Source organism: Kazachstania africana, chromosome 3, assembly GCF_000304475.1.
Source record: "Kazachstania africana CBS 2517 chromosome 3, complete genome".
Classification (NCBI taxonomy): Eukaryota; Fungi; Ascomycota; class Saccharomycetes; order Saccharomycetales; family Saccharomycetaceae; genus Kazachstania; species Kazachstania africana.
In genome coordinates, this window is record NC_018942.1 from 348446 (window position 1) to 366864 (window position 18419).

General features: G+C 35.7%; 11 protein-coding genes across 11 annotated transcripts; 5 read left to right on the forward strand and 6 right to left on the reverse strand.

Moving 5' to 3' along the window:
• Nucleotides 1–730: 730 nt before the first annotated feature.
• On the forward strand, nucleotides 731–1936 carry MDH2 (malate dehydrogenase MDH2; the record flags this gene model as incomplete). Its single annotated transcript, XM_003956250.1, has 1 exon — nucleotides 731–1936. The coding sequence occupies one exon, from the start codon at nucleotides 731–733 to the stop codon at nucleotides 1934–1936; it is 1206 nt and encodes a 401-aa protein (XP_003956299.1).
• A 696-nt stretch (nucleotides 1937–2632) lies between these two features.
• Nucleotides 2633–3763, forward strand: YGK3 (serine/threonine protein kinase YGK3; the record flags this gene model as incomplete). The annotated part of the gene is made up of 1 exon (XM_003956251.1): nucleotides 2633–3763. The coding sequence occupies one exon, from the start codon at nucleotides 2633–2635 to the stop codon at nucleotides 3761–3763; it is 1131 nt and encodes a 376-aa protein (XP_003956300.1).
• A 370-nt stretch (nucleotides 3764–4133) lies between these two features.
• VPS68 (Vps68p) lies at nucleotides 4134–4661 on the reverse strand (the record flags this gene model as incomplete). The annotated part of the gene is made up of 1 exon (XM_003956252.1): nucleotides 4134–4661. One exon carries the CDS (start codon nucleotides 4659–4661, stop codon nucleotides 4134–4136), a length of 528 nt encoding a protein of 175 aa, XP_003956301.1.
• A 216-nt stretch (nucleotides 4662–4877) lies between these two features.
• Nucleotides 4878–7199, reverse strand: ALR1 (Mg(2+) transporter ALR1; the record flags this gene model as incomplete). Its single annotated transcript, XM_003956253.1, has 1 exon — nucleotides 4878–7199. One exon carries the CDS (start codon nucleotides 7197–7199, stop codon nucleotides 4878–4880), a length of 2322 nt encoding a protein of 773 aa, XP_003956302.1.
• Nucleotides 7200–8631: 1432 nt separating this feature from the next.
• Nucleotides 8632–10050, reverse strand: GAS4 (1,3-beta-glucanosyltransferase; the record flags this gene model as incomplete). Its single annotated transcript, XM_003956254.1, has 1 exon — nucleotides 8632–10050. One exon carries the CDS (start codon nucleotides 10048–10050, stop codon nucleotides 8632–8634), a length of 1419 nt encoding a protein of 472 aa, XP_003956303.1.
• A 205-nt stretch (nucleotides 10051–10255) lies between these two features.
• Nucleotides 10256–11183, reverse strand: RFA2 (Rfa2p; the record flags this gene model as incomplete). Its single annotated transcript, XM_003956255.1, has 2 exons — nucleotides 10256–11100; nucleotides 11177–11183. 2 exons carry the CDS (start codon nucleotides 11181–11183, stop codon nucleotides 10256–10258), a joined length of 852 nt encoding a protein of 283 aa, XP_003956304.1.
• Nucleotides 11184–11769: 586 nt separating this feature from the next.
• On the forward strand, nucleotides 11770–14475 carry EMW1 (tetratricopeptide repeat-containing protein EMW1; the record flags this gene model as incomplete). The annotated part of the gene is made up of 1 exon (XM_003956256.1): nucleotides 11770–14475. One exon carries the CDS (start codon nucleotides 11770–11772, stop codon nucleotides 14473–14475), a length of 2706 nt encoding a protein of 901 aa, XP_003956305.1.
• A 240-nt stretch (nucleotides 14476–14715) lies between these two features.
• HRT1 (SCF ubiquitin ligase complex subunit HRT1) lies at nucleotides 14716–15072 on the reverse strand (the record flags this gene model as incomplete). The annotated part of the gene is made up of 1 exon (XM_003956257.1): nucleotides 14716–15072. One exon carries the CDS (start codon nucleotides 15070–15072, stop codon nucleotides 14716–14718), a length of 357 nt encoding a protein of 118 aa, XP_003956306.1.
• Nucleotides 15073–15487: 415 nt separating this feature from the next.
• On the forward strand, nucleotides 15488–15760 carry TIM11 (F1F0 ATP synthase subunit e; the record flags this gene model as incomplete). The annotated part of the gene is made up of 1 exon (XM_003956258.1): nucleotides 15488–15760. One exon carries the CDS (start codon nucleotides 15488–15490, stop codon nucleotides 15758–15760), a length of 273 nt encoding a protein of 90 aa, XP_003956307.1.
• Nucleotides 15761–15992: 232 nt separating this feature from the next.
• Nucleotides 15993–17105, reverse strand: MRPL35 (mitochondrial 54S ribosomal protein mL38; the record flags this gene model as incomplete). Its single annotated transcript, XM_003956259.1, has 1 exon — nucleotides 15993–17105. The coding sequence occupies one exon, from the start codon at nucleotides 17103–17105 to the stop codon at nucleotides 15993–15995; it is 1113 nt and encodes a 370-aa protein (XP_003956308.1).
• Nucleotides 17106–17507: 402 nt separating this feature from the next.
• On the forward strand, nucleotides 17508–18416 carry KAFR0C01810 (uncharacterized protein; the record flags this gene model as incomplete). The annotated part of the gene is made up of 1 exon (XM_003956260.1): nucleotides 17508–18416. One exon carries the CDS (start codon nucleotides 17508–17510, stop codon nucleotides 18414–18416), a length of 909 nt encoding a protein of 302 aa, XP_003956309.1.
• Between the last annotated feature and the right edge of the window lie 3 nt (nucleotides 18417–18419).

Here is an 18419-nt window from a genome sequence, read left to right on the forward strand (position 1 = left end):
AACCGACATGACACAATTTCATCTAAGTTGAGAACAAAAAAAAAAAAAAAAAAAGAAGAAATGGGCTGGAGAGGTCCGTGCATCACAGTGTCACTTAGGAGTTATGACTACGTACATTTTTGGCATCATGTTTCACGTGATTATAAAAAGCTGTTTTGTCAATAGTTTCTAGAAATTGAACCAGAAAGAGAGGAATGCATGGCCTCGGTGAACTCCGCGACCGGGTAAAATAATACTAACCCACTCTTCATATTCCGTTTGTCCTGATTCTTCTCATGGGGGAGGAGGTCTCTCTCTCTCTCCTCGGCCTCCTCCTTCTCGGCGTGCCCCGTCGGCCGGGTGAAAACGAAGAGAAGAGGTCATAGTAAATTTTGCTGCTGCGGAGCTTTCAAAGAAATCTCGGTCTGCAGCGACATGCAGAAAAGAACTTCACCACTGTCGCCTCCTCCTTTACTCTGGCGCGCAGCAAATTTTATTTGCACAAACGTCTTCAAAAAATCGGTAATCTCCATTCCAGCGAACCCGCTTTACAAAAATGATTCTTCCATCCGCGCAGCCCAAAAACGCACCAAAAAAAAAGGAATTCACACTCACTATTTTTCCTCTTCACCGTGTGTGTGTGCGGTACCTACGTATTTAACACACTAGTATATTACTCTCATTCAACCACACACTTATAAATATATATATATATATATATGTGTCGGTTTCACATATTTCTACTTTTTATATGAATATTCCTTTTTTCAATATCACTTCATTATCGTTATTATTATTATTATTATCATCATCATTATTAGTACTACACTTAGGAAGAAATAACATTAATAATCAAATGCCTCATCTATTATCTTCACCATCAAATCTGAAAGTAGCAATCTTAGGTGCTGCTGGCGGTATAGGTCAATCATTATCTTTATTATTAAAGACTCAACTGCATTATTTAATTCAAGCCAATTCTCCAACGAATATCCACCTATCTCTATACGATATTAATAAAGAGGTCATCGATGGTCTGTATGCTGATCTTTCTCACATTGATACCCCAATCTCTCTATCTGCTCATGCTGCAAATGACGGTAAAGGCGGTATTCATGCAGCTTTAGTAGACTCGGATATTATTGTCATTCCAGCAGGTATGCCAAGAAAACCAGGTATGACAAGAGATGATCTTTTCAATATCAACGCAAAAATTATTTCTCAATTAACTGATTCTATTGCAGAATCTTGTGATTTATCCAAAGTTTTCATTTTATTGATTTCAAACCCTGTTAATTCTCTAGTTCCAGTTGTCTGTAATAGATTAATTAGTCATCACAAAATTGACAAGGGAATCGAAAAAAGATTACTCGGTATTACTAATCTCGACCTCGTAAGAGCTTCCACCTTCTTAAATGAACTATCCCCCTCAAATAATGGTAGAATGCCATACGTGCCTGTAATAGGTGGTCATTCAGGTGATACCATAGTTCCAGTTTTCTCATCACAATCTCAACTAATCTCTACGATGGATGAACCTCAATTGAAACATCTAATTTCAAGAGTGCAATACGGTGGTGATGAAATTGTGAAAGCCAAGAATGGTAAAGGTTCTGCCACTTTATCAATGGCTCATGCTGCTTGTAAGATTGTTACAAATTTTACTAATTTATTATTGGGCAACGTCAACAGTTTCGAATCAATCAATTATATTCCATTATTGGATCATCAAAATCAACCAATTTGTAAAGGATCTAATGAGTTAATGTCGATGATTGATAATTTACAGTTTTTTGCCATTCCTGCAACAGTAACGTCATCAGGAGTAAATGAAATCAATTATGACATCTTAAACCATTTGAATTCGTACGAAAAAAACGAACTAATACCAATCTGTTTAATGAAATTAAAGAAAAACATTAACAGCGGTCTAGAGTTCAACGTCGAAGAGGTTTAATCAATAATTCATTAGACCCTCGCTTCTGTCATTTTCTTTCCCCTCATAATCGCCCCCTTAGGTTGCATTCTCAATATTCAAGTTTCCCATGCTAATTCTATTTTAAATATTCCTCCAAAGGCGCTATACAGTTTTTTTTCAATATCACAGGCCCCGCCATCTATGCATTGACTAGTCATTTCCTACAAGACTATTATTATAATCACTATTCTCAATCTCATAAAAAAATGATACAAAAATATATACAAATACATACATATATATCAATACTATAACAAACAAACTTACTAGTTACACCTATAAATACGCTAGCAGTATTGGCACCACTGGCAATAATCAACTTTCTATCACCATTTATGTCATCGCAGTCACCTGATTGCCAGACGACGTACATAATGACAGAAATAGTTCGCCACTCTTTTTTTCCGAATACAATTTCTTGTTTATTTTCTTTTAGAAAAAACAAAAGCATTCTCTGAGTATCAGCTCATTTTATAGAAAGAAACATTCAATCACATCTCTCATTAAATAGTTACTTCCTGGTTATTATTGAATTATTTACTCTCATTGTTACTTAATATATCAACTTAAAAGCACCAAAAGGGAAAACAAAAAGCAAGACTAAGCAAAAAAAAGTTTGGTCCCATTGTTTATTATCTTTTCAATATACAGACGAATCAGTTGCATCAACACTCCATGTCTAATAATCCAAATAACACCAATTCTACCGCTACTGACAGGTCAATTGAATTCATTGCAGACGATGTCACGTCAAATAGATCGAACAATGTAAGAAGAATGCTTATAAAAGAATATAGGAAAATTGGCCGTGGTGCATTTGGTACTGTGGTGCAAGCTTATATGACTCCCGATAAAGAACATTGGTATGGTCCTTTCGCTATAAAGAAAGTTCCTGCACAAACTGAATACAAATCAAGGGAATTAGAGATTTTAAGAATAACTGATCATCCAAATATAGTTAAATTAGAATATTTCTTCACTCATATCTCAACTAATGATCATAAAGTTTACCAACATTTAGCTATGGAATGTCTACCAGCAACTTTGCAAATTGAAATTAGTCGATATTCTCATAATGAGTTGGAAATGGCGTTGAAACATATCAAACTATACAGTTATCAAATTGCTCGTGGTATGTTATACTTACACGCATTCGGTATTTGCCACAGAGATATAAAACCCTCTAATATTCTCGTGGACCCATCAACAGGTATTTTAAAGATTTGTGACTTCGGCTCAGCTAAAAAACTAGAACATGATCAACCTTCTATCAGTTACATCTGTTCAAGATTTTATAGAGCCCCAGAATTGATACTTGGGTGCACGCAATACAGCACTCAAGTGGATATATGGGGTCTAGGATGTGTCATAGGTGAAATGTTAATTGGTAAAGCTGTCTTCCAAGGGGCTGAACCATTATTGCAATTACGTGAAATTGCAAAATTATTAGGACCTCCTGATAAAAAATTTATTTTCTTTTCAAATCCAAGTTACGATGGTCCATTATATTCAAAACCATTATTTGCTGGAACTTCAAAAGAAAGATTCGAAAAATGTTTTTCTCGTGCTGGCCCCGAAGGTATCGAGTTATTAATGTCTGTCCTGGTCTATGAACCATATAAGAGACTAACACCAAGAAGAATCTTAGCACATCCTTTCTTTGATGACTTAAGAAAAGAACAATACTTCTTCCCTAGGGAACATTCTCAACCTGTTCGTCTACCTGACCTATTTAATTTTACTAGCATGGAAGCTCAAATAATAGGAGAATTAATCACATCAATCAAACCAAATGAGGAACAATAGTCCTACTCCGTTTCATTGTAGAAAAACTTAAACCGTTTCAATAAATCACTAAAGAATTTTCAAGAGCACGAAGTGTCTTTTCTTTGGGATATTTCAAAGAATTGTCAAGATACAGATAATTAACTATAAAGGCAGAAAAATCATTATAAAATGAAACCTTTCAGACACTTTTCTCTCAAAAAATTTCTTATTTAAACGGGTAGCCCTCCACTATATTATTACGCGATTGTCATTACTTTTACCATTTTATAAATATTATATTATTATTACCATTCCTACTCTGTCTGCCCTTTCTTTTATTAGAAATTTATAATTTACGATATTTACTAATTTTGTATATTTATATGCACTGATTTTTTACTACATATCTTTAAATAGTTAAAGAATAAGAATATTCATCTTCAGCATTTTGTGCAATCCATAATACCACACAACTTAATAAAATGAAGATATTTCCCAGCACATTATTTATACCCATGCCGACCGTAGGATACGTTGTATAATCCTTAATTACAAACTTGATAATCAAAACAACAATAGAACCTGATAAACCACCGGCTAATAACGCCAAACCCAGGAATAATACGGTTCTAGCTTGCCAAATAATCGCTTCATTACCACCAAAATCACCATTATTGTAATCCATCAACCTATTTTTTTCAATTGCACTAACAATAACCATACCAAGCGTACTGCATAAAAATGGGATCCAATCAATGAACGTAACATGCAGATCCGATGCATTTGCATGTTTTGAATATAGTACGGCATCTAGAAAGATCCAGAACCCTAATGCGTATAATATACCGGATAAATATACTCCAAGAGTTCGTAATCCATGAAATGATGGGATATGAAATGGTACACGGAATAAGCCAGCACGTTGTTCGCCTTCCATTGCTATGCTAATATGTTCTTTTTATTTAATTACAGGGGCAAGTTAGATTGCACACTTTTTTTTCTTTCGATCATTACCATCAAGTTCTTAAATCGGATGAAAATTATATTTTTAAAAAAATATGTTATATTAGTGTAGAATAAATGAAATGTATATAATAAATTGGCTGAGGCATGCTGCGAGTAAATATGATGTCCGAAAGCTAAGGTAAAATTATCAATCATAACGAGTATATTTAGTTGCTAAACTTGCAATCGAACGTGGGCGGTTGTTATTACTACTATTGTCACCTGCCCTTCTTCTTGGTAGGACTTTTGTAATTATTGATTTTGCACCACTTTCAGCAGCTTCATTCAAAGTGGTTGGATTTTCTGTAGATGAAATCCACCAAGTTGCAGCCAACCAACCAACAAAGGCTAAGAATAGCAAAACACCCAAAATACCAAACCACCATGCGAGGTTGCCCTTATCTTGACCAGGCACGGTGACATTCATACCAAAAAGGCCTGTAATAACATTTAGTGGAACTAACATAGTACCAATGATTGTCACCTTACCTAGCATTTCAGTAACTCTATGATTAGCATTGAAAGATTCTAGTTGTAATTGCGCTAAATAATTGGAATGTGATCTTGCGAAAATTTTTTCATAAGCACTCAAATTTTGAAACATAGTGAGCAAATGATCTTGAATATCACCAAGATACATGGCAATATCTGCTCTTGGTTGTGCCCTATTTGGTGGAACGTAATAGCTGTTATTAGTCAAATTGCTACTATTATTGTTGGTATTGTTTAAAGTAGCTTGTAAATTTGCAATATTTATTTGAGAAGTTAAAGCTGGTCCAATACCATTTGCTTCATCTTGACATCTTTTTGCGAACATTTTAATAACATCCGCTTTACCGCTTAGAAGTCTCATTAAAGTCATTGTCTTACGTCTACCTTCACCAATCTTTTGTAACATAAGTGAAAGGTCTATGTCTCTGGCTAGAAAGACAGAATCTTCTATAGCATCTGCTTCATACTCAATTGATTGAATTACTGGGGCGAAGCTATCGGTAATGTCATCAATAAGAGCATAACATAACCAGTCAGAATTAACATTAACATAGTCTCTAAGTTGTCTTACACGTCTTCTAACATTAGCCGAATGTGAAATTGGACCAAAATGGAAGGTTAAGATACCGGTACTGAAGACGACTAAGTAGACATTAATTGGTTCTAAGAATTCTTCAGATTCTTTATCGTTTTCAAAGGTATGGAAACAAACAAAATAATAGGATTTGAATAATTCAACTTTCTCTCTAGTTTCTTGCATTCTGATATCTTCTGCTGTCAAAGGATGAATACCAAATGCTTTTGCAATGCAACGCATTTCATCATCAGTTGGACAACTACAGTCTAACCACCACGTTGGTTCACCACCTCTAAAGAGGTCATAAAAGGATGTCCCATCAGATACTAAAGAAGGTATATCAGTAGCATGGACGGTTTCATCCGAATCTGAGGAAAAAAATGAAAATCTATCAGGGATTGGAATCGAGGCAAAACCATTTGACTGGTCACCAAAATTAGCTGGAACTGAGGCATCCTCACCTTCAACTTTATTGTTCGCAAACGAGACACCCAAATTTGGTTGAGATGAAGTTGATGTAGTTGTATCATGGGATAATCTTGGAGTATATTTTAATTTTGCTGCAGAACTGTTGCTATTACTACCACTCGAAATACTAGTTGCGATCGCATCATTATTAACATTATTGTAATAGTATTTGTTTATCAAATGACTATTTTTTTCCAAAGATTGTTGTACAAATTCCTCTAATTCATCAAAATCAATACCATTAATTCTGGTATGATATTGTGGTTCCATGGGGAAACAAACATCTTCTTCAGTCTCTTGCGATTCTCTGGATGCTTGTGAGCTGTCACTATCGAACGAGGTTCTTCTTCTTTGACCATTCATATTGGTGTTATCTAGGTTGATCTCTGATGATTTATCCGACAACGTTTTCATATTAGAGACCGCTGAAGATGAGACAGTGGAATTTGCTCTTTGTCTTGCGGTTCTAGAGTGTAGTGATTGTGCTTTAGAAAGTCTACGTGGCAGTGGTAAAGAGGCATTGTTGTTTGTACTATTAGTATTGTTGTATTTCACATTTACATCTTGTGTAGAACGATGATGTTGTAATATTGGGGCGGCAGAGTTTGCTGGTGTGGATGGTGTATTTTCAGTTATTGTTGCGGCAGCAGCAGCTTGAATAACAGGATCTGCATCGTCTAGAGCCATTCTACGTTGACTTGGAGGAGTACTAGAATGTGAATCATCGTCATTGTTATTGTTTGGAGATCTCGTGTTCTTGAGGTCTAAACTCGCTTGATCATGGTGATTATTATTCAAAGTGAAATCTGGATGCTGTCTATGATCGTATAATTCATTATGTTCTTCAGTTTTTAGTGATGTCAATGAATCGACCAAGGAAGTAGTTGGTGATAAATTTGGGGATGATTGAACAGAACTATTTGAAGAGTCCATTTTGAGTCTTTAAATCTTATTAAAATGAAATATATCCTTTGAAAAGTTCCCTAAAATGTGCAAAATGTAATGTAAACTATAATATTGTAAGAATTATTTCACCATTTAGAAAGGCTAATAAAATTAAAAAAAATGTGATTATAGTATCTTAGCGTTAATTCTTGGATGCTATTATGAAGTTCTAATATTGTTACGGTATTTTCCTTTGAAGAGTATTCTGTAACGATTTTATTTTCTTGACCTTCTTATCTTTTAATATATTGACTCTCTCTGTACAATAATAATAATAATAATAATAATGATAGTAATAAAATGCTAGTGATTAGAGAAGATGTATTTTAGAAAGAAATAGTCGAGTATTTAAAACTTGTAGAGCATTCAATAGAAACTGATGGATTCATTAAGGATAAATCATAACAATTTAATAAAGTTATTTGTGATAGAAGAGCAAATAATTTAATTAGTGAATCGCATTCAATAAATAGCGGCCTCTCATCGAATTTAAATAATTTTCCCCCGTTCTGCGTGCATCCAGTCCTCACGCAAGTTTGTCGGACCGACCGAGCGAAAAAATAAAAAAAAGAATTTTCTCAGTCCTCAGCCATTCCAATTTTTTTTTTTTCTGCGCGTGACAAAACGGGAAGACGGCGGAACCAGCTCGGTCCGAGTTTCCGTAAGGGGAAAAAGAGTCTCTTTCACCTGATCCATATTGCTCGCTGTCTGTTGCCATCTAAAATAGGTGCGGGTAATGTTTATTTTCTTTTCTTCGATGTACTTCGGCGGCTAAAAACTGGATTATTAGATACCATCAACATTACAGAAATATATAAACACAAATATACGAATGCAATTATATGTACGGCTCGTAGGCGTACTCATCTGAGAAGAAGCTCTCTAGGTTGAGGTTCCGTTTGACATGCTCTATTGTGTCCTGGATATCATCAAACCCATGAAAACTTTGATCAGTCATATCTTCATCATACACTTGTTCTTGCTCTTCTTCCTCATAATCATCTTCTTCGACTTGATTTAGACACCTCACAAATTCCAACTTGAACTTGCGTATCTGCTTGGCAATCTCAAACCTTTGAATTATTTTAAACTTGATTTCCTCTTCAATCTCTTGTGTTAACTCTATCATAGCTCGTTTCGAATACTTTTGCTTCTTCAAAGAGGATACAGTCCAACAATTTGAGGACGGGTTGCAATTAATAAGCTCAATGGACTACTATCTATACGTATATGAGAAGTACTTTCTGCTATACTCAAGAACTATGAGATATTCTTTTTTCTTCCTGCATCTGTTAATTCTTTTAATTGGAGAACGACACTACATAAAACTTTCGTCTTCGCTGGGAAAAATAGAAACTATAACAACATTAGCAATGGAACTCCAAGCAAATCGTTATAATGGAGTATACATATACCACACTTAAACAAATTGATATACTATATACACTATCGCAAAGCATAACCACACGGAATCGACTATACTAATTTTGTTCGTTTCATTTTTTTTGGGTTTCCTGGATTTATCCTTAGATCCTTTACTAGAGTCGAAGTTGTTGACAATCCTCATGGAATTTAAGCTAGGAAGTTCTCCACCTGCATTATCATAAAATTTGTATTTGGATTTCAAATTTTCAGGATCAAGATCTACAAAATGGCCTTTCTCTATCGAGATACCTTTCTTAATCAATGGCTTCGCTAAATCTTTAGCTACTTTGGTAATGATATTTATATTTTCGTACTTCGTGGAACATAATGGTAAATTACTCATTGAAGCTTGTTCAATTTGTTCATTTTTCGACATGGCTGACATGAAATCCTTCTTTGTTGGCAATGCTAAACCTTTATAATGATTCTTCAACTGATTAAAGTCCTCCAATATCGTCGCACTGCCATCTTCTTTAATGTCAACTAATCCATAGTTATTAGGTTCTTGTGTGAATTCATAGACTAAGCCACCACTAAAAACATCATACATATCCTTGGAGAATAAAGCTTTCACTTCATCAAATGTTCGTGGGAGCACTCTGTTACATCCAAATTCAGAGAAAAAAACAGGCTTAGAGTAATCGCTATATGCCTCAATCAACTTATCATACCCTGAACTCTCTAAAGTTTGTTTTCCACACCACTGATATGAATTGACCCCATAAAAATCAACATTCGTAATTTTACCATCCTTATCGGTGCATTCAAGGTATTTAGACAGTGGTACTCTATACTTTAAATCGTCAGCTGCAGAATATCCAACGGGAATGTCTCTGTCACAATGCTGATTTATGTACGTTTTCATGTCACCAATCAATTGTTTGACATAAGGTGGAGAATATTGTGCAGATCTCTTGTCATTAATGACTTCATTACCTGCAAAGAATCCCAGTGTATTATTATATCCAGAAAACTGTTCAACCACCTGAAATACATGTTCTAAATAATCTTGATTATACGTAGTCCATGGTTCATATCTATTTAAATGTTGATTTTCTAAAGGTGAATTTACATCTAAGATTAAATATATTCCTGCCATACCCAGCATTGTCATACATTCATCATGGTTTAATTCAGGATTAACAGAGTATATCCTAACTGTATTAATACCTAGTTCTTGGAATAATATAATATCACGTGCACATGTGTCTGGATCAGACAGCGGATCTTGGGCACTGTTTACCTCTGAGGAACCGCCTGGTTGATAATCAACTCCTTTAATGAAAAATGGTTCTCCAGTTACTGTATCAACGAAACGCTTACCACTTATGCCAATGGGGTTAATGGATGCTGCTGATACAAAAATGCAACTGAAACAGAAATACGCCAATATTAGTAAACCTCGGAACATCATTTTTCTGTCTTGGATGATATCTTTATTAGTAGCCACTTAGAGACATATTGTGCACTCTAAAATGCATTTTTGTCGATTTTATTGTCACTGTCATCATCTTTCACCATTTATCTTTGTGTCATAAGGCCTTTACAAAATAATGTCATATCATCAAGTTTTGAAAAAAATATATGTCATTCTATATAAGTACATAAAACTTTGGAACCTATAAAGCGAAAAAATTATCATCATCAAAGGTTGGATAGATGAAGCCTTGCTCTGTTAGAGTGGAGCAACAAGTTCTTACAGTGTCCTCATTAAGGTTCAATGACTGCGCAATTAATGGAATAGGAATGGCAAACGAGTTAGCGTCTTTACCCTCACATTGTGTTTTACAGAACTCCAGAATTCTTTGTAAAGGTGATCCATTACTATTATCAGTGGCTTCATTCTCTTGTACAAACAATGACTGTCCTTCGCTATTGCCATTGTTATTATACTGTTCTTGATTATGTGAAGGATCGGGAAGTTTTCCAGTTGCTATAGCATACCATTTGATCACTTCTAAGTGATGTGCTATGATCTCATTGAATGAGTCAACGTTTTTAATAACAGCATATTGAATGTTTTTCTTGCCACCAAATTCTTTTAATGCACCATACACTGTGACATATGTGCCCACTTGATATTGTTGTGCGACTTGTGAATTATATTCCTTTTCTTGCTGATCGCTATTCTCTTGACTGGCAGTCATATCAGTTGCATCATCGCTCCATTTCTTTACATCAATTTGTCCAGTACCATCTTCAATAGTAATGAAAATATTGGTCGCATGGTCCGTGATATTTCTGATAACCCCAACGAAAGAAACATAATGAAGTTCTTGCCCATTTGTTACGAAAGGACCATCCTGGATTTCCTGTACAGAGTTCAAAATTTGCTTTATAGTTACGGGAGTCAAAGTATTTGGACGTGAAGTATTATTAGTAGAGTCGTTGGTGTTTGATCTATTGTCTGAATGTTCAAATCCGCCACCAGTAATTGATGAATGTTCGTTATAAGGTTGATAAGCTGCAAAGATAAAAAAAAAGTTCGTTAGTACTCAACATGGAATAGAGATAAGAATGATAAGAAAGTCACAACATACTTGCCATCTTGCAGAGGGATATAATTCGTTCTTATGATAATTGATAGTATTTCCTTGCTGGTCCATTATTTCAATGATCTTTTATAATTCCTTTACGCGTCTTCTTATTTTATTAGAACGCGTATAATGCAATATAATCACTATTAACGATTGTGTAATGGGCTTTGTGAAGATGGTTAAATGGGCTATCAGAGCTGTCACTATCAAGTTCTTGATAGGCCAAAGAGATCAGATTTGCTATATCAGGTCTACTACTGTGTTGTATATTGCTAGGGGCATTTGAAGAGATAGAATTATGTTATACCTGGTCCGTCGCCTATCCAGCCATCTGCAGGATAAGAAAGAGGTTTAATAGCTACACACACCGATCGCAAATTTTAGAGAAAGACTATTTACAACACTTGATAATTAGCTATAAAGGTTTTCTGCTAGTGTCTTGTTTTTAAATTTGGAATATATGTTGAAATCTGTATATTGCTTAAGGTTTTTAAAGATGAAAAATTTTCGTCTTTAAAGACTTCCGAGTAAAGTCATCGCTATCACTCAATATAGAATCGAGGCCTTCATAGCTCTAATCCCTCTTCCCCCAACTGATGGACGTTTTACTGCATGCACATTTATTATTGGCCTCCAATGTTGAGGCGTTGGAAGGATTCAATGTTAGCGAACCAGGCTTGAATTATGCCAGAAATATATTGAGCGGCGATTCATACTTAGTTGTCGAGAACCTATTCGAACAAACAGGCAAGAAGATCGAAGTCGAGAACCCAAGTTCAGAAGATTCTACTTTACATGCCATATCTCAGTTCATTTCGGAAAACTTCCAGAGCAATTTTAGTGCATCATTATTATTAGCCATCGCTTTATTACAATGCTTTATCCAAAACAACTTCACTGGTCCATCAACCCCAACAGACTTGTTTAACATTATGTTCCAAACTTCCGAAAGAGAACTAGTAAATGAAGCCTTACTACAAAGTTTGGCGGTATCTGGTCAACCTGCATACGAACTAATGGACAACCCAGAATGTATTGTTTTAGCTTTGATATTGCTCGAGAAGATCACCAACCAACCAAGTCTTTTTGACGTTTTGAGAAATGGCGAAGAGGTTGCTATCCCCGAAATATCAGGGACTGAGACGTCAGGTCTACTCTCTTCAGCTCACTGGTGGAGACAAAGAGCTATATCTCTGCATCTTTCCTTGTTGCCTGAGCCCTCTGGTCATCAACCAATCGTTGCTTCAGCCATTATGAGTTCAATCGATATTTGTCACTCAATCACCAAAGATCTTCCAGCTGATGTTACAGACGCTTTTAAGAAAAATCTTTACACTATTTACTACTTAGAAAATGTTAAGGTCTCATTAGCAATTAATACTGAACACTTATGCCTTTCCATCTTTAACAAAAGTGAAAAATTAACAGATTTCCAATTTGTTTTGACTGGTGCTCGTGCAAAGAGAACCAAGTTTCAACAAACTGGACACGCTGGGTTAATCATCCTCGCTCAATCAAACACCCATGATGAAAAAGATGCTGTTTCATCAATTACTCCTGAAAGTTTCGAGCTAAATTCTGAACTTTTACTGGAAAGACCACATTTTGACTCTATTGGCTCTGAGCCTTTGGATGAGCAAATTGTTAAGAAACAAAAATTCGAAAATAATGGTTTAGAAGATGAGAGACTTTTACCACTTGCCATTCGTCAAGAAAGTATTCCTGAAGTATTGAAAAGTCTAGATCCAAATGACCAACCACTTCTTTCTAATTACGATTCTATTCAGTTACTTTTACGTTTATATACCATTAGACAGACCTCCCCTGCTAAAGATCCCTTGGTTGAAGAAGAACTGTCAGCATTAATTAGCAGAATTGTTTATCAAGATGGTCCAAAAAATTGGACTATTTTCTCACGTTCGTTATGGGAAAGATCTATTTTAGAAACCAACAAAGCTAAAACAATTGAAAGAGGTTTGTTACAAATGCAATCATTAGTCGAAGAGTTGGGTTTGAAAATTCAAACTAGATTGGTGCCACAAAATGAGGATGACATCTCACAATCCCCAGTTCCTAGATTGAAGTACATCCATCAACTACCATTTATTCCACGTTGGAACCTAGACAGTCAGTTGGCGGAAAAATATATGTCTTTGGGTTTGCTCAGATCTGCTGTCGAAATTTACGATAGATTGCATATGTGCTGTGAATCAGCACTGTGTTACGCTGCTGTTGGTGATGAAAAGAATGCTGAAGAGATTCTTGTCGCAAGAATAGAAGAAAACCCTAAGGATGCTAGAGCCTACTCTATTCTTGGTAATATTAGACAGGATCCATCATTATGGGAAAAAAGTTGGGAAATTGGCAAATATGTCAATGCAAAGAATTCTCTTGGTAGATATTATTATAACCCACCTGCTAATTCTGGAATAACAAGAGACTACAGCGTAGCACTTAAGCACTTGAATGACTCATTAAGACAATACCCATTGAGTTTTGAAACGTGGTACTTCTATGGTTGTGTTGCATTAGAATGTGGTAAAATGGAAGTAGCCTCAGAAGCATTTTCAAGATGTGTTTCTTTGGACGAATCTCACCCAATGTCGTGGTCTAATTTAAGTGCTGCTTATGTTGAATTAGGCAAATTAAAGGAAGCACACAGTTGTCTGAAGAGAGCTGTTGCATCCGATTCGCAGAAGAATTGGAGAATTTGGGAAAATTACATGCTTGTTTCAGTTAAATTGGATGAATGGGATGATGTATTATTAGCCTGTAAGCAACTAGTACACATTAAGAGAGATAAAGTAGGTGAAGGTTCTATTGATTTACCAATAGTCGAAAAATTAGTGGAATTATTAGTTTCCACTGATTATCGTGAAGATACAAAGCAGCAAAATCACTTCCAGAGAACATGTATAGAGTTTGTTTGTGTCACCTTACCCTCTGTCATTACTACAAGTGCCAGATTATGGAGCTTGGTCGCTAGAGTGGAGCTATGGCGTAGAAAGCCTTGGAGTTCTTTAGAAAGCCATGAAAGAAGCTTTAGAGCCATTTCTCATAATCCGGATTTAGAAATTGATGAAAAGATCTGGAATGAAACTGTCGAAGCTTGTGAAGATTTAATTGCAGCCTATGAATCTCTAGGGGAAATGGAGGGTAGACATGGAGAGAGCAGTTTAGTATGCAGAGATTGGAAATACAAGGCAAGATCTACAATCAAGTCATTGATGAGTAGAGGAAAAGGTAGATGGGAGGACTCAGATGGTTGGGAAAGACTCATGGAGGCCAGAAGACAACTTTAAAAGCTGAAAGATAGTGCAACCTTTATTGATCCTTATATATCAATTTGCATGTGATGTTATATATATTTATGTATTAATGTACGATAGTTAAAAGAGTAGATAATCACAAAACACAGTTTATTTCCGTAGGAAGTCGTGGTTCGTAGAATAATGCTGAGGTTAGATCAAATAGAATGTCCTTGAACTTGAAAGGACCACTTTTCCAAAAGAAATAATAATATGACAATATAGGAAGAAATATCACCTACCACATCTAGCAAGTTGCCAAGGTTGATTATCTAATGGACAAGCATCTCTGGTTTTTATCCATTTATTAATGCAATGAAGATGGAAGGCATGATTACAGACACCCCATGCTGCCACACATTCATTATCTGGATCAGTCATAGCCTTTGGCTGGCATTCAATGCATGGCTCCATGATATGATTTCTACAAATAGCACAATTATCAACTGCAATATCCCACGACCAAAATGCCACCGCGGTCCATTTTTTGATTTCGAACTTCTTCTTTTTCTGAAGCGATTCAGTTTGAGCTTCTTGCTGTTGCTCTTCAATACCTTCTGCATCTATTTCCATTTTATCTGCGTCACTCATTGTTACTTCTCAACTCTAGTTCACAGTGAGATTTCCTTTAAAGTTGCACTCTATGTTCCTCTCTAAATATCATTTTCATGAATGTTTCCCGTGTAATATTGATCTAAGAATCGTGGATTGATCATTCTAAACGACATCACTGAAATGCTAATATTTAATCAGAAGATAGTTAAAGAGCCCTATATACGTTTAATCTGTCCTTAATTGATGTCATAACCCATTGGATAAGCTGCAACTCACCATTTTCATCTTTTTGTATGTTCCCACAAAATCTCGAATATGATTTGATCAAAAAGAAGATGTAGTTATACAGAGCGACATAAATTTAGTTTTTTCAATTAGGAAAAGGGAACTCCAGGTTCACCATAGTTTAGGAGCTTAAAGTTCGCTAATTCACCATCATTGTCGAGAATATATGTCCACAATCAATGTTCTCAGGTATTCTGCATTAGGCCTTGGCCTGGTAGTAGGTTTTAAGACGGACTGGTCTTTAAGGTCGGCAGCGAAGAGGAAGAAGCAGGAGCTGGAATATCAGGAACAGGTCAAATTGATCGAAGAAGCAAGGGCAGAATATGCTAAGTTATACAGCCCAATGATAGCAAAACAGGGTAACGTAGATTTCGAGGATCCAAATCTGGACTATGCTGCGGTCATTATGAATGCTGTGACATCATTGAAGTCGACCTGATTTGAAAAAGGTAAGAGATAATATTCTGAGCTGTACATGAGGAGTTAAAATTGTCCATTATATATATACATATATGTATCTATGTCTGATGAAAAGAACTGTACATTCTTGAAATTCTAGAAGTATTCTGTCACACTCCCAATTGAACATTAATTTATTAATCTCTGCACTACACGCTATTCCTTCAATATTTACAAGTTTGTTTCACTGTTGAGCAACACAGTGAATCCTGTTATATACGAACTCTACTAAAGACTCTACCAGCTGGAAGCCCATACGATTCTCTGACGTTCTTCACGTTTGAGTCCCATTCACTTCTCCAGACATGAGCACCAACAGCCTCTAATTGATTGTGTTTAACGAATTCCCTGATATTGAAATTATTTCTATCAAGCTTAGTATTTGGGATATCGATATGTATACACTTCCCATCATTATCTATGTTCTGCCTAAATACCCACACAGAATATCTCTGTATACCCGCATTCTTTTCAGTAACTGGGGGGGAATATTCTGCTAGTAGATTGGATTCACTGATTTTTCTAGTATCAATGATATTATCGTTATAACTAACTTTCAAGTTTGCCAGCCCATAACATAATGTAGTTTTGAATGAATCATTTGATAAATCAGGTTCATCGGGATTAACAATAAGTATTGAATATAATTGTTCAGGATTGATAAGCTCGAATTCTTGAATCTTAATTACTGGTTCCATAGACGTTACATTTGAAGATAAAATTTCGCCTTGCTCTATCCATTTATTTATACCAGTAGAGTAAGGAAACTTCACATTGACATCCACTTTTGGCAGTAGTGTTGGAAGGGTGTCTGGTATTACATTCAATGTTTCTAATCGTTGCATCAATAGCATCTGGCCATATGACTCCCAATTCTTTTTGCCTAGATATCTATACACAGGCTGCTCATAATCAATCAGATTCGGGTTGTTATCCAGTTTATCACTAAATTGAAAGTTATATTGTACTTCTGGATTATTAATTTCAGCTTTCACAAGTAGTTCCTCCCTAAGTTTGGGGTTCTTCTGCAATTTAGCATAATGATAACTTTCTGATGCCCTTTGCTCGAGGAAATCCAAAGAAATTTTAAATGTCTCATCTATATATTCCGGTGATTTGTACTTATAACGGTTGAACTTCCTATGTATTGTTGGTGGACCTGTAGCAGGTGTTCCTTTTAATAATGACTCCTTTATTTTTTTTGAGCTAATCTCTAATGATCTAGATCTACTTGTAAAGTCCGACCAGACATGTGTCGTCGGACTACCACTATTTCTGGCTATCGATGAGTTAGTCAACAACCTCTTAAAGATCTGATTTGCCATCGTGATGCCCAACCTACGCTCAATCTGTGGTTCTATTTCAATACGTGAACATTGGCCTTAGGTATGTTTTTCTTCAAACATCTCCGCGACAGGTTTGAAATTTTCAATATCACTATAAGATGACAGATATTGGTTTCAGATTTATCACTATACAAAACTCCAGCTAGTGAATTCTCTTCAAGTATAAATATGCGATCATCCAAACCGAATTATAATCCTAGCATACCTGGTATTCGCTATTTATGGCGATTGCGTTAATTATCTTGAACATTTTGATAAAGGCATTTGCTGGCACAAACATAGGGCGTCACAGTGTACAGTGATAGGTCTATTACCAGAAAACAATCTGCCTTGTTAGCGTAATTCTGGACACGTACAATTTGAGTAATTCATTCAGCAGCTATGAGTGTCCCAATTTTGAGGAGGTCGATCTCTTCCAATGCGCTAAATACTCTTAAGCGACGCAATTCCTTCACAACATTACACAGAACTCTTTCTCAATCAAGTGGTTATAGTACCATAGCAACTCCATCAAAATCGCCAATATTACAAGCGGAATCATTCAGTGACTTTATGGGTTTCTTGTATGGCGAAGAGTGCTATGCAAAGACCAATTTATTATGGGAAAATTTACCAAAGGAAACAAAAGATATATTTGTTGCCAGGGTTCTAGATAAGAAGAAACAAAAATACGATGACCTCAGTTATTCTGATGTAAAAGAATTATTTGCTGGACAAAGTTCTCCCACGAAAAACTCTTTTATTCATTATCGACAAAAAGTTGGTCCATATTTTAGGCATGTAGTGCCAGAGATAGCTGAACCTAGTATATCAAAAGTAATTGGTGAACTTTACAACCATGAGCTTACATATAATGATAGAGTCCGATTGAAAGAAGAAGCTGAAATGCAATTTAATGCTACTAGGGATGAAAGGCTTGAATTTGCAAAAGATTATATTCAATCCACGAAGGTCCATTTTGATCAAGATCCATATATCGACAAGATTAGATGCTGGGTAGATGAAACTGTAAATAATAAACTGAAGGAAATTGATTCAATGTTGGCAACATTGAGAACGGATGTTAGTGCTGAAGAGCATGAAGCTAGGAATCATCACCAAAAGAATAAACCTGATGAAACGACCATCAAAGCGCAAAATGTAGAAAGAAATGGAATGCAATTTTTAGAGTCGAAGGCCAACTCTAATCCTAACTTCGTTAGAGTAATTTCTAAACAGTCAAAGAAATTAGTCAAAAGGTTCAAACGCAAAAGAAAGTCGACAGGTCTAGATTGTCGCAATAACGTTTAATAA